Raw genomic sequence first — 15,727 nt, forward strand, 5'->3', positions numbered from 1 at the left:
AAAAAATATGCTGCTATTACCCCAAAGTCTGAGATCAATTCTGTTTTCACAAGTTATTTAAAAAATACATGACTTATTAGAAAATATAAATGTGTTTCCTAAAAGGTATATTTTTGATGCCTGTCTAAAAGGGAATTATTTCTGATAGTCTATTTTCTCCAGTTGTGGCTTATGTTCAATATTTTATAATCACAAAAGTACCCTTTTGATATCAGTTAAAATAAACTATACATACTGATGTTGAAACAAGCTTTGTCAAAGACATTTTTTAAATCAGGCTGGGACTTTACATTTATTAGAAGGTGCTCACAAAAATAAGGGTAACATCATGCATATTCTTTGCAACTAAAACCAGTTATGGTTACAATTTGGAAATAAATTTAAATAGACATATGGAGATACAGTAGTACATATACACTCTACTTAGGACATTAATTTGTGTACTGATAACTGTCAGCAATACATCAGAAGTCTACAATCAGCTGATGGAAAGATTGTATAAGGAAGAAGAAAGTGCTTCACCTTCTCACACTATTTATGCAGCTTGACAAGAACGTCAGTGTGAATTGCCTCCTAAATTTGGGAGGCAAGAACAAACCAAGACTATACTCCTGCAGTACAGAACATTTACGCACAAAATACACATGCACTGCAATGCATTGGAAATGGGTAAAGCAAGAAGAAACCCATAACTCAATGCTTTATTAACACAGTTCTACAAAGGAGTCTCAAATAGGATTATATAGTTCAGTCACAGTAAGGCCACAATATTACAATGGATAAGGACCACAGAATTCGGCATTCTGTGTTAATAATAGAACTCTTCTTTCTTTACCTCTATACATGTTCCTGAATGGAATCTCAACAAAGTCCTTCTTCTGGTTTTGTGTAAGTTTAACATATTGCTTAATACAACAGTTAGCACAGGAGAGAAGGATACTGTCACAGGGAAAACAAAACCTATGTAACATTCACAAAGTTTTCAGACTATACGCTATGTGCATTTAGATGAAGCAGGCTAATCAGAAAAAAGACTAGCAAAAGATTTCCTCAAGTTTCGAATGGTTTCAGCTTTTGCTTCATCTTCATTCACAGATGATCGGAAGAAGGATGATTCTGTGAAACTGAAGGCATTTGTCAAAGACTGCGACTTGCTGCAAGACAAAAATATAACATGTTTTGTATGGTCATATTGTCCATCAACTTCCATCCACAAATAACTCATATAAATTATGAGAAAATGAAACATATCCATGAGATGTAGACAGTTTCTATGTGAACAAAATGGATATTCAACACAAGTAATAAAGTTAGATGTAGCATAGAGAGCTGCTGCAATACAGCATGTTCTTTCTGTAGTTTGATTTGCAAAGTAGGATAATCTTTTTGTTAGAGGATACACTGCCTTTTACAGATCTGAAACAGGTCCAGTAAATTGGATGACAGAAATTAGAACTTAAGGAAAAACTGGGCCTGTCTTCTTAATTCAAATCACTGCCCAGCACAGGATGATGGATAATCATGTTCCTGAAGTCTGTGAAAAAATATATGTGTACAGAAAAATCAGGTATATCAATAAGAGTTTGAAGCATAAATCCTAAAGTTGTAATGTACTCCACTGCTGTGTTAGATATATTTCATCCTCAGTGGAAGTATAATGACACTATTCCTATTTCAAAAAATTCCTCAAATTGGGTATCATTTTGCTTGCCTGTAAGCATTAATTCTAGTAATCATATTCTGTTTTTAGTGCTATTATGTAATCATGGTTTAAGTCTCTGTAAGTATGGATAAATAACGTACAAGAAGGAAAATGTCTGAAGTTTAAAACTAACTCAGGTAAAATAACATTTAAAAGGTAGGCTTGAATTTAAATAGAGAAGAGCAATGAGTTATAATCTTTTTATGAAGACGTCCATGCATTAGTAAAACTAGTTAACTGATTTCATTTTTATCTCAGTACAATAATAGGATTTCAGTTTTGGCTACAGTAAAACCGAAACACTTTCCTTATTCAGGTTGTTTTATACTCTCCATGGCTTGCAAGTCTGCCTCTGAACTAATAATGTACAGCAAACAGTGCTACGGGCGTTTTAGGTTTTTCATAAATTATAGTTGTGTTAATGAGAATAGACTGATAAATGTTTGTTTGTACTCACTGAAAGAGGGAGGGTGGGAAGCAGCACTTGACTTGATTAGTAACACAATAAGTAGCCTAATTAAATATTTATTCACAGATTAATAACATGTACATACAGGTTAGGCAACAGCATGTGGGTGAATACAAAGCATGCACATGCAAATAGAGTTAATCCTACAGGCAGGAGATTTGAGTCTTGGTGTGGATCTAAAACTGCTTCTTGGAAGTTAGAAAAACTCTTCTTAATATGGCTTGCATTTTAAAATCTGTAATTTCTTTTTGTTTGTTTGTTTTAAATACAGACTATTCTCTTCCACTCAAGGAAGAGAAAAATGAATCTCCATTTGAACAATTGACTTGAGGAAAGGGAGAAAGTTGGGAAAATGTATATGGTACAGTTTTTCCATACCTGTTTGTCACCACTTTTGCTAAATGTCAGAAATGCACAAGTTAAGTTTTAAACTAATTTAGAGTCTTCCATCTTGCTTAAGAAAATTGACCTCCCTATTCTTTAGGCATACTTAAGTAGTGGATGAATTAATCCAAGCTGAATGATTATAAAACTAAAGAAATACATTGTCCTAGGAAAGCAAGGAAAATCTTTCCTTCATTAGCAACTATACTTGACCTTTTTTGACTATTGTCATCTTTGCATCTTGTCACGTAACAAGTCTGTTCCACTGACTTGTGCTCAGGGGAGGACTCGGAATTGGTTCACACTAGCATTAGCAAATGAGTGGGTGGAAAAGGGGGATCTGCATTACTGGATAAAACAACAACTACATGCAAGAAGTTGTCAAAATAAGTGCTTATAAGTACTTACAAGTATTTATCAAAATAAGTACAGTGCATCTTTGACTTTACTGGAAGTAGTGTGTGTCAGGATCACTAAGCTGAAAACCAGCAAATCATTACTAACACCTTCTCCGTGTTTTCTGCTGACGGGGTTAAAGCTGCGAGAGGATGTGTAGCTACACATCCTTCTCACATTCTGTGCTGCAGCATGTGGCTGCCCAGAGAGAGCACCAGCGGCGTGCTGTGCCCAGCAGAACCTTCCAGCAGTGAGGAAACGGCAGGCAGCTGTCTGTGCAAGGGGAGGGCCTGCCTGAGTTACTCGTGCCATACAGTCAGTAGCAATGTATAACCATGACCAGAGTGTGACTGCAAGAAACACGGCTTGGCAGCGTGTTCATTTGCATTGTTTCTGAGATAGGCCTTTTGAAACTGGAATCTGTTCCTTGAGTGACTGCGAGGTTAAAAGTTGAAACAGATAAGACTTCCTCTTTTCTGTGCAAGCTTACAGCACACCCAGATCATGAGTCAGTGACATAAAAAGAAAAAAAAAAAAAAAAAAAAAGATGAAGAGTTTTTACATCAGACCTAGTTGGGGCAGAAATTGCACAACAAATATATGAAATTTTGTGTAGCACAGGATATAACTACTGCTACTCTCTTCCTAATGATAAACATAATAAGCTTTCTGAAACTTTTTTTGCGTCGTTCTAGACTTGGTAACGTCTGTATATCCTTTCATGAATGTTAGACCAGGTCCCAGGTTACAGCTGCAATGACAAATCTAAGCGTATCACGAGGAGACAAGAAAACTGATAAAGCAAATCTTACTTAAGTTGGGGATGAGACTGAGGCTTCTGCTGTGGCGCAGGCTGTGGCTGTGGCGCGGGCTGTGGCTGTGGCGCAGGCTGTGGCTCTGCTTCCTTTGCTAATCGGGTGCTGGAGGGACCTTGAGCCTGGGCACGCGGTTGCTGGGTTGTAGGTCCAGGCGGACGCTGTGGCTGGGAAGCTGAGGGCTTTGCTGCCTGCCCAGGGGGGTACATGCGCTGTGGCTGCAATGGCTCCTGGCTTTGTGATTGCATTCCTTGGGGTTGCACTGGGCCCCCTAGGTTCAGTACAAGAAAAACTTCATAATGTTATAGTATTAAAGAGTTCTTATTAGATTCATATCCAACACTTTAAAATAATCCTTGAATGTGATTAATTTTACTTTTGAGGCAAAATTCTACTGATGTGGACTTCAGCTTAACGTAGTCAACACTACTAATCACAGTTGGAGCCATCTGATTCATCCACAAATACGCTAAGAAGCCCCAAATTTATCCCAGCAATAACTCCACTGACTTCAAATTAGATTAGTGGAGTTACACCCGGTATAATTTTGGCCCAGCTAAAGGAGAGGCTGTGAGAAAACTGAATATACCAATAATATCTAATTCAGCAATGCAGCTACTATCTTCTGTGTAGTTATTACAATCTTGTTCCTCCAAAGTTTAGAAATTATTATTGTAATATTTCTCTTAGATTCATTCTTACAGCAACTAACAACTTTATATTGAAAACTTTCTGGCTAATTCAAAGTCTTTTGATAACTTATTTAACTTCTTGGTGAGATACATCAAGAACATTGCAAGAAACAAAAGAAAGTCATTATTAATTCTTTACCAAGGAGATCTTCCCACTGTGAAGGAATTACAGTGAAAAAATATGGTAGCAAGTGTGGAACTACCACGTGTAGTAGAGACTTGATTGTGAAATCCATGGCTGAAAGATGCTACATCATCACTGAGGGTTTTTTTTTCCTCTTTCTGACTGAAATAGTGCTGCGTCAGATATCAGTGGCCATGCTGCTCTTATCTCACATCAGATGTCCGAATGTGGTTTCCTTGGATGATATTTGTTAAAACAAACTTTACTCTTGCATGTGACAAAGCACACAGGACATCTGAGTTAAGGGGAGGAAGGGACAGGTTGAAATTCTGAGAGATTTGTTTTTATAATGCTTCAGTAAGGAAAAGAACTTTGCTGAACAATAAATATACAAGGCAACTGATCTAGATGTTCTGAATATTTGGGAATTTTTAGTCTTACACAGATATTCAGTGCAAGTAAAAGACTTGCATGGGTCTCTAAAAGAAAATATTCATACCTGGAAGTACTGTTGCAATATATATATTTTTAATTGTTATTATACTTTTCCACTTTCTATAGGAGATCCCAGTGTATGTGTCTGAGAACAGCACGTACTAATGCTTCAAGAAGTTTTAATACAGTTGTAGCAGTGTGTTGTGGTGCAGAAAGATAAATAGCACGTACTGTATGTTAAGGAATGTGCCTTCATCGTTTATTAATTTTAACCACTTTTGTAGGAAATATTTGAAGGTGATAACACGGTCTTGCAACATCTTAATAAGGATCATTTGCTTATTAGTCTCCCTTCACTCAATACTGAAAAAAAGAAAGGCTTCTTTTCCCCCACTTGTATATACAGGCTTGAATGCCAGAAACTTTACACTGAAGACAGATATAACTTTCTTTTATTGCACATTAAGCTGTACAAGATATTTCACATAAAAGATATACTGCTGTCACACTTCCAGCATTTGCTCACTTTCTTGCAGCTGGGTTGTACAAAAGGCAACAATCATGAAAGAAACTTTTACCAAAAATAACTCAACAAAACTGAACATTAAGCCTACACTGTAAAACATCTGTTCCCTGTTACCCACAATATTGCACCTAAGCATGCTTACATGCAGAGAGACATTTTGGCTTGCTTCTTGTCTGTGGTATGTAGCAATAGTGTGTGCCCTTGTAAATCCTTTACAGTCAACAAGCTGAAATCCTGTCTGAAACACCCATCTCTTCTTTGCACACACAGCTCACAAATGTCGTGTGAAAAGCACTTGTGAAGACTTGTACTACTACATGCAAAAAATACCAACTGCTTTAAATAAAATCAGTCATCAGATTCATTTCTTCACCCCAGGGCAGTATTGTTTATTCACTTGTATGGTGTCTGGAGGTAAGGATTTGTGAACCTGATTCTAAGTGGAACTTCCTTAATACAGAACAAAATATCCAATGCCATCATTGGAATGATTACTGACCCAGACAAATGCTGATCACTAAAGCAAAATATTCATGTAAGTTACTGATAGGTAGTAAACAGTAGCACTTACCACAAACATTTAAATAGCTAATAATGCATACCTTAATTCTCATCTTACCAGCCAGCTTGTACAAAGAAAAGAAATGCTAAGAACGATGATTCTCACTGATAATTTTTTTTCCAATGTTTGTAGGGAAAACAGAAGTAGAACATAAAGCTGTTTTCCCTTTAAACAAAACTGTTTGCACTAAACTAATGGCCACTACTCATCTTTGTACATATTCTAAATTCAAATTACAGTTTTGTGGCTCACTTGCGACTAAGTTTTATGGTATGCTAGCATTGTGTAGCTTGTGACTGTAGGCTAGATTTCTCACAACAGATTAACTGCCCACCTGTACATTTCTTGTAATATTACACTATAAATTGCTTATGCAAAAATCATAAATAATCTTCCTATAGAAAATATAGCAGTTGTCAGGCATCTCAAGTCTTTTTGCACATTTGATTTTAAACAATTGTTATAAACCCTATTTATGTGGGTAATGCTGGGACTGAATTTTCTTTATAGCTATCTTGATATTTCTAGGTTTAAAATCATAGACCTGAGTTAGTAAAGAAAACCATCAACATTGCATTCCAATCAAAGGGCAAGATCTCTAGATGGTTAAAGGTACCTTGGTCTACCATCTCCCAACATCTCAGTATTTGGAAAAAAATGAGCTCTTACAGGAAGTTTAACAGTCCTTGAGGTACTTCTCACCAAATAACCTGGGCTTTAACTCAGGTGAGTATAAGATTTTGAAAGTATTTGCATTACTGTTTTATTTAAAAATCTCCATAGATACTACTAATTCGGAATGACAACAAAAGGAACTACTTAATTGAAATAAGATACATTAAATACTCACACTTCCACTGAGATATTGCACATAGGTGGCCCATTTACATAGCTTTGTAGCTAATAATTCAATGCAGAAATACTAAAAATATGAATACCAGTATGTAAAATAGAAGATATTTTAAATATTCCTTGGGAAGAACTGTATCATACTTGTCGAGTCTCTGAAATATTAGACTTCCACTTGCTTATAAGTAAAACTCAAATGTTAACAAACTTTATAAAATTATAAATAGAAAGCCTCACCAGCAAATTCTAATCTAGGCTTTAAAAAATATATCTGGATCACTTATCTAATACTCATGCACACACACACACACACAAATAAAGGCGATGAGTATACTGTGCACACACTCACAGAGTAAGCAAAAGTATTTATATTTGAACCTCGGTGGTATTTTACTGAACGATATATAATACTCAAAAAATACTGTCTAACCATCCATACAGTTGCACTGGGCTCTAAAGAGGCACATTCTTTGTACACTGTTGACAACAGCCCTGAAATCACAAATTTTACAGAGAAAGGTAGGTAAGCATTACACGCACAGACATGAACAAGTAAACAACCAGACGGTATAGTTGACACTGCATAGAAAAAACACAGTCCAGGTCAGCATTGAACAATGCAAAATTGAACAAAACTGGTATGTTTGCTTTTAAGATTGTGTTTTTTGTTTCTTTTCTTTTATAATTTTTGTTTTAACCCTTGCTTTTAGTCTCAATTATCTAAGTAGCCTGGACTTGTTTTGGTCCTACTGCAACGCCATTACAGTCGAGAATGTACTGTAAACAACCTTGAGGTGGTGGTCGCTGAGGTGGGATTTTGTTTGGCTCTGGCTCCTTTAGTGATCCACTCTGGAAAATATATTTGAAAACAGAAGAGAAAAAAATTAGAGTAGCTTAGTCCCAATTTTCCACTAATTTGTCCTTATTTTCATTAGAAATCTCTTTAACGTTTGGGGGCTGAACATATAATTTTAATTTATTCCAGATAACATTTTCTAATTTAGTTGCTGCCTGCCATGACATATGAATCTGGACTAATTCAAAGCTGAGTTCTGAAAAAAAATAAAAATGTTTTCCCTTTGCAGCATGTGATCGTGATGTAAGGAGTGCCTTCTCAAATCTCACCGCTATTTCTGTATGGTCTTTCTCCTTCAGTTCCTAGCACCTTGAAACACTTTTTTGTATCTCATCACTTCTGCTTTCTTTTTTAGGATAGACTGAATAGAAAGGGGACTTCAACAGGTATCTTTGTGCAATTCAAGAAATAATGTACTTTTAATTACATTTATTTGTTTCTGGAAGTGGTAGCACAGCAGCAGTAGTTTCACTTTGATTCTCGGACTGTAAATGGGAAGAAAGATGGACTACTCTAGGTTAGCTGTTTTGCTAAGCAAAATTAAAGAAGGAAGCAAAAACCACAGACAAATAATGAAAATAATTAAAATTACTTCATGCTACTCCATCTGACATGTTATTAGAAACACATGTAATACTTAACTTTTCAAAACAGGAGATTTATTTGGCAGTATCATTTTCAAATGTATACTTGTCCAGAGGAAAAGATGGGCCTGAACCAAAACCTTGGAGCAGAACACCCTCTGGGAACATTAGGATTTGAATCCAAGCTTTGTCTTGGGCCCATCTCTAATATTTTTTAAAAAATGAAACATGTTAAATCACTGGATGTAATAGCTTAGATTTTTTTTTAAGGATTCAGAGATTAAACTGCCATCTGTTGAGGAAAAAAACAGAATGCATTAAATAATAAATGTAACATTAATTAAGCATGTTTTTTGTAAAACTTACTGTTTTCTTTCTAATAGATTTGCATTTGATCTCAGAACCATAGAAATAAATCTTGGTCATAGTGATGCAAATTTCAGCACAGCAATCTAGAAACGATACTTTCTAAATGTTACAAGACAACAACACTCTATTGTATGCAGCTGTTCCAAATTGCTTCTTCTGTTTAGATACATAAATAAAAGGAAATAGGACAGGTCCAAAACTCTAATTATTCAGAGTTACCAGCCTTCAGAAACCAAATGAAGGGTAAAAATTATATGTACAAAATGAATGAGGCAAAATCTGCTTCTCATTTTAACTGATCCGGTTACATAGCTCTTGGTAACCATCGATGTAAGGATGAGGATACGTAAAAAGAGAATTTGATAAGGAAAGACACTGCCAGCAGATAATCTGACATGTTTTAGTGTGGGGTAAAGTCTTTGTTTTGTTTGTCTCCTTTCTCTAATTTTCTGAACCACATATAAAAGTTCACTTTTTATCCAATGTGTTTTTTCAGTGACACCTTAAGTATTTGTGATACCTGCTCTGTATGATGCACTGGAGCTCATTTAAACAATACATATATACACCAGTAACTCCCTGGATACTGGGAAAATTAGCAGGGAGAGTGGAAACCTTGAAAAGCTGCCCTAGAGGAGCTAACTCCTTTCATATTCTAGTACTATTGTTCAGATGCACCTGGCACCTTCCCCTGTACACCTTAGGGCATTTGGGTGTTCTCTATCACAGACAGCTTCTGTTTCCTTTGGTGTTGAAGTATGACACATGGAGCGCGTCCTTAAAGTGAAAATGTGAGTACGGGGGCTTAAGGACTTCCAAAAGACTCTTTTTGGAGGACTGAACCAATCATGGGTCTTTTGTTAGAAAGCATGCGTAGTATCTTATGAAGAACGTTATTACTATTACCCTGTGATAGACTTCCTAGCCTTACAGAGCTCCATAAAACAATCTGAATAGCTCTGTGCAGTGGCAGACAAAGACTAGAGGATATGAATGTGGCTATTTTTCTACTAAAACAACAGTAAGATATTATATAGGTAAAACTCATATTTTATTTAGAAACTGAGAACAAAAGCTGGTGATTAAAACTCACACCTACTTGAATGTTAAAACAACATCTGTAGGGCCTCTGTCTCCTCTGTGCCTTGAGGCTGAAGCAAGTCTACCATTTGTTCTTGCACCAGAATGGTCTCAGCTTTTATCACACACACCACTTAACTGACTTGACAACATCAGTATTTATGCAGCCTGCATATCTCTCCATCTTACCATGAAATTATTTTATCCTAAATTAGGCTTTCAATAAGCCTTACAGAAGCTTGCTAATCCTTACCTCAACTGTTCTGAAAGCTCAGAGCTTTTGTGCCTTTTCTGTTGAAGATATATTTCCCCCACTCCAGTCATTGATGCAGCTGTCCTGATTTTACCACCCACACATCCTTTTTTCACCAGATATCACCTGGTGCTTCCAGGAACCTCACCCACACTCCAGGCCAATCACATGGGTATATTACTTTTGCTAATTAGCCAACCCACCCAGGCTGACCCAAAAAGACTAATTAGCACTACATTCCTAATTGAGAAATCTTACTCATGTTTTTTCAATGGTCTGTAGTAATCCAGTCCTTTTCAAGAGTTTTTTTTTTCTTTTTTTTTTTTTTCCAGACAGTCAGAAACCTTGATACTTGACATTTAATAGAGGCTTTGAACCACAGTCTTGTTTGCTGTCCTGAGCCAAGGCCTTTAATAAAATCCAGACTTCTTCTAAAACACCAGTTGTTGGCAAATTGACTACAGAGTGTTACTTCTCACCTCTCCAAGGTGGTGTGCCAATGTAATTGTAAGAGCTGCTAACTCCTCATAGGCAACACAATCTCTCTGAACACAGATGCTGGACTAGACCTGTCCTGCAGATGTTTTCACCCCTCCTGTTATTTTTTTTTCCTTTGTTGCCCAGCCTAGAAGTTCACCCTCCTACCAGTTTCTTTTAGTACGAACGTGTTTTCCTGCACTGCAGTGCTGATCTACAAACTTGCTTACTGCTTAATTCAAACCTTACAGGAATCGAGGATCAGAATGCAGAGTATGTCATGGAAAATAGCCCTGGACAGATTCTTACTTGGATGCTCAGGGCTTAGTAGTTAGTAGTACAGTATGGTACAGTAATTCGTAGTACAGAAACTAAACTACAGTTTTCAGTACGGTTTAGGACTACCAAGTTGAGGTATGGTAACTGCTGGGGTAAGGAGCCCTTCTGGTTTCCATTTTATGGAGTACGGCTTTCACATCACATCCAAATTCCCCCAAAAGACAGGATTGCTGATGTTGATAGTAACATCATCTAGAGCTGCTTATAGAATCTCTCCTCTTCAAAGGGGATTTACTGTTTACATAACTATTACAAAAAATACAGCTTTATTTGTGGAAGCCTCTAAGCCACATGAATACTGCAAATACGCAGTAGTGATTTCTCAGCTCTGCATATAACAATGCTTTGGTTGTACAGTGCTGTTTAGAATACTGGCTAAATTAATTATAACCAAAGCAGAAGCACAGCTACTTACCTAGAAGACAAGTGTCTGTAGGTGTCTCTGTAGCACTTCCTTCCTTTCAACATTCACCTGAAATGGTTTCCTTAGAATTTTTTGGGGTAGAACTGCAGAAAAAATCTGTTTTTCCAAGCATGATGTATTAAAATTTGATCAGTGGTACTACTTCTTTTTTCTGTCTTTTATATTTATATAAATGCAGATTGGATTCATATCTATCTGAATTTTGAATAATCTGAAGAATGCTGAAATGGGTGGGAGCAAAAGCAGCAACTTGTCAGGGAAATAGCCCTTGGGCATGAGAGACGCTCAACTGAGTCCCAGCAAAAATTGATATCGATTTGGCTGAGTTTGAAGATTTTGTGAACTATACTTGGAGCATATGTAGTTGTTTTTGGGTTTCATTTGGTTTTCTTTGTAATGTAATACTAGAAGCTTTTCTAAGATATTTCAATATTTGAAGGGAAAGCCATATTTTTCAGGTCAGGAAATAGAGGGATCAATTGAGAATTGTCAAAATGCAGGCTGAGTTTGATCTCATATAGGAAACAAGAATAAAAGTAAAACAAAGCAGGAGTACTAAGAAGAGGCGTTACTGCAAAGCAGAGAGGTAATTCAGATCATTTAAGCAAGGTGTCAATAGTAAATGAATGCTTGAAAAGTGACAGAGACGTAGACAGTCTGTCCTCACAAGAGAGGAACATCACCCCTGTTCAAGGGGATGAATATAAACTAATCAGATAAAGGAAGAGTTCGTACCTACAACATTTGGAAGATTGTGTCTTGCTCAGTTTAGCAAAATAGAGGCTTGTAGGCAGTATGGTTGCTTTTTACAAATATGTTGTAGTGGTAAAGAAGTGGGTAGGAAACAAGCTAGACTAAAGCATAATGCGAACCAATAAAACTGGGCCGGAAATAAGCACATGGTGTGTAACTTAGCAAAGCAATGAGATGTTGAAACGACATTATGAAATGGAGAATCCAAACATAAGAAACTCCTTAGTGCCTAACTGTTGTTCACTGCTTCATACCTTCAGTGTGCAGTGAGCATGGCAGGGATTCTCACCAGTTGCTGGTACCGACCTCATCCTGTACAGGGTGAATCTGGCCTACGTGACTTATACATGCTTCCTTGTGTTGCTAGTGGTGCTGAACAGGACTACAAAGCTTTTGCTATTCATTCCCTGTGGACTGAGATGGGCAGTGAAACAGGCCTACTTACAGTGGTGATGGAAAGATGCCTTAAGGCACACCTTAAAAAGAAGCCACTTTCATGTTGTCTAGTACAAAGTGGCCAGCTATAGGAGAGTTGGCTCCTGCTTTGTACATTTTTTTTTTTAGTATCAGTGCCCAGTTTTGCCCTTCTCCACTAAGGAACTCTGTATGGAAAAGATACTCAGCAAAACTGATGCCCGCCTAGAATTTCTTCATGTTGAAGTTGTCAGAAACAAATGAAAAATTTAGACCAACTTTTGTTGTTGCTCAACCAGCTTTCCAAACTACCTGTACAAAACCTGACAAATCTTCCTCTGAATGGGGAGGGAAATGACTGCTAATAGGAGAAAACAAGCTATACAGCTTAATTTTACGTGGATTAATATCTACAATATGCACTGAAAAAGTTTTTTTAAGCATAAAAAAGTATTCTAACATATTTTGTATACTAAGTGCTTTCTATTGTTAGATAACTAATTACTTCCTACAGAAGAGTTTTCTTCTTGAATATTTTTACAGTCTTAAGAATGAGTATTATGAACTCACTGCTGTTAAAGGGCAGCATTTTCTGCCTCCAGTATTTTCCTTGAGACACCGAAACAGGTAACCTCTCATTGTCCATGCCAGTCCTCTCTTCTATTGTTTTGCTTGTAAAAAAATAATAAAATAAAATCCTACCCAATTCCAAAAAAGATGATGTTTCTAGAGAAAAATTAGGATGTCAATTTATCAGGAAGAGTTTCTGAAGAAGTAGCAGCACTTGTAGAAGCTAAACAGTCCCTTCCAGAAGCAGTCAGTATTTCTAATGGACAAGGATGCAATCTGATATTATTGCAACGCTTGCTTAATGAAGCCAGATTTCAACTTCTGTTTTTGAAAAGGGAACACTAAAAGTATGCAGTTGCACAGCAGCTTTCAGGCAGTTCTTCCCAGTAGAAAAATTGCTCCCCACAGACAAGGTAGGAATGTGGGCTATGTGGTAGGAGACAGCTCCCCCTGTGTGCTAAAGCAGCTGAGACTGAAATGTGCGTGTGCACATTTGTACCAGAGAAAGAGAGCTGTGAGATAGGTGGCCAGGCACATGAAAGAGGTACGACATATCTAGAAGACTTTCCAGTTACAGGACAGCTAAACTTCCTTTCTTCCTTTACATAGACACCTCTGGATACATAGAGGGTAAGGTACTGCTCGGGGCTTGATAGAGTCAAGATGCTATGTTGTTGTTTGAAATTGTAAGGAAGGTTTTGACCCTGGGACCCAGAGACTTCGACCTTGTTTGATGCTATGCTGTATCTACTCCTCCAGTCTTTAAATAAAACCAAAACCAAAACCAGATTTTTTATTTTTGTGACAAGTGATCCTTGCATGAACAGGAAGAGATTAAGATCTGCAGAGCTTCATCTGGAGCTCCAAAGATCCATCGTTGCTGGATCCATTTAGAAGTAAAGTTTGTGCTTCAAAACGGAGTCTGAAAAAAGATGGAGCTAACTCAGGTCCAGTCTTATAACCCTTGGTATATTTAATATGATTGTATCAATGTTACAGAATAGTGGAGCAGGAGGTGGCTTGGGAAAGAAGTAGTCACTGAGTTCTACCCCAAATAAAAGCAAAGTTCAGAACCTGAACAGAACACAAGACTTGTCTGTCAGCAGTTGCATGTGCTCGTTTCTTGCTTCTCCTGGTACAGCACAAGTACACAGCCACAAGGATGAAGCATCAGTAGTGGTTGGTCTGAACTCTGAAAACCTTCCTGAGTCTCTCCTAGGAGCAGGGAGACACTGGGGAATGATCTACGGGCAGCTGAGGACAAATTTGCTCTACTGGCAACTATCCAGATTGTGCACTGATCGGACACTAGATTAGTGCCTGAAGTGGTGACGGGAAAAGGAGGATGCTTGTGTTTTCCTATGGACAAGTCAAGAATATTTGAAAATGAGCTGCTCTGTTTTGGATTTTTCCATGATTTCTCCTTGTGCTTATCCTTGTTTAAAAATCACAATGCTTACTTAGCACATGGTCCTCATTCAAAATAAACTGTGGTGATGACTGCTGGGGAGATGGACAGAATCCTTGCAAGTTAAACACAGAGTAAAGCCAAATGGCTTTGCTTAACAGGTTATGATTTAAAGGTCAGAGAAATCAAATAAAAAAGTCAAGTGCAGACAGAGAATGATAACAAAAAAGGAAAAGGCAAACACCCACCACAGTGGGGAAAAGAAAGGAGACCAAGGAAAACCTCCTCCCCCCAGAAATGTATTTCTATTACGTTCAGGTTAGATTAAAATCAGATAGCAAAAATAGATGAACAATATGATAAAAAATCAAAAGGATTTTATATGATAGTAATTATAGCACTAAGACCAAACAATGAGAGACTAACTTAGACTCTCCGTATTTATGTGGCAGCTATTGCCTGTTCCATAGTGACAGGATCAAAGTTTTCCTTGTTCTTATTTTGAAAAGACTACATTTTGCTCTATAATGGAATGAGGATATTTGTTTTTGAAGTCTCCAAAAGAGTCTGTGGGACAAGAAAGCTGTTCCTCACAGAAGTCTACTAAGAACATGCACACTACTCTGTAGTGGTAGGCTCATGATTACTTAAGAATTAAATGTTTAAATTATCCTTGAGGATAGACACCATCAAGTTTCAGAGTTCTCAGAGAGTGTCTGCTTCTGCCAACACAAAGTAGATTGGTAGATGATCAGAAAATCATCTGGCTGAAAATGATCAAAAAGTTAACAAAAGCATTATTTTTTTTTTGCATAGTGAAGGCAAAAAGAGATTTTTTTAAATATATATATATTTTTAGCAGTACTGTTATGATTAAAATAAACTGAGAAAAGTATTAATTTGTAATATTTGTTATGTTTTTCAGTTTTAGCTATCATTTTGTTGTCTTCCACACTATAAAAACGATTAGCACTAAGGCTACTGCCTCATACCCTACAGACAATTTAAGTTATCCTGATCATCCTGGACCTGATGCTTGACTCTGTCAGTTTGCCACTGGGACTTTTTCCTTTGGTTTTCTCTTCTAATGAGTATTTTTGTGAGCACCTCTTTCTGTTATTAAGCTTTGTTCAGCTTATCTGCAGGAGTCATGTATTCTTCCAGGTGCTCTGCTGGCAATAAGCATTCAATAGAGAGTAGTCAGAATAAAAAAAGGGAAAAAATCAGGCAACATACTCAAAACTTT

The 15,727-nt window shown here is 37.1% G+C and overlaps 1 protein-coding gene across 2 annotated transcripts in view; it reads right to left on the reverse strand.

Annotated features, from left to right (window-relative positions):
• Positions 1-264: 264 nt before the first annotated feature.
• SYN2 (synapsin II) overlaps positions 265-15,727 on the reverse strand; it is a 167,918-nt gene continuing 152,455 nt past the window's right edge. For both annotated transcript variants that reach the window (XM_035337567.1, XM_035337566.1), the window contains 3 exons: positions 7,743-7,803; positions 3,764-4,037; positions 265-1,154 (listed from right to left, as the gene is read on the reverse strand). In XM_035337567.1, coding sequence (XP_035193458.1) covers positions 1,019-1,154; positions 3,764-4,037; positions 7,743-7,803 — 471 coding nt within the window. In that variant the 3' untranslated portion in view covers positions 265-1,018. The remainder of the gene's footprint in view (positions 1,155-3,763; positions 4,038-7,742; positions 7,804-15,727) is intronic.

The sequence above is a fragment of the Oxyura jamaicensis genome, chromosome 12 (assembly GCF_011077185.1).
Source record: "Oxyura jamaicensis isolate SHBP4307 breed ruddy duck chromosome 12, BPBGC_Ojam_1.0, whole genome shotgun sequence".
NCBI lineage: Eukaryota > Metazoa > Chordata > Aves > Anseriformes > Anatidae > Oxyura > Oxyura jamaicensis.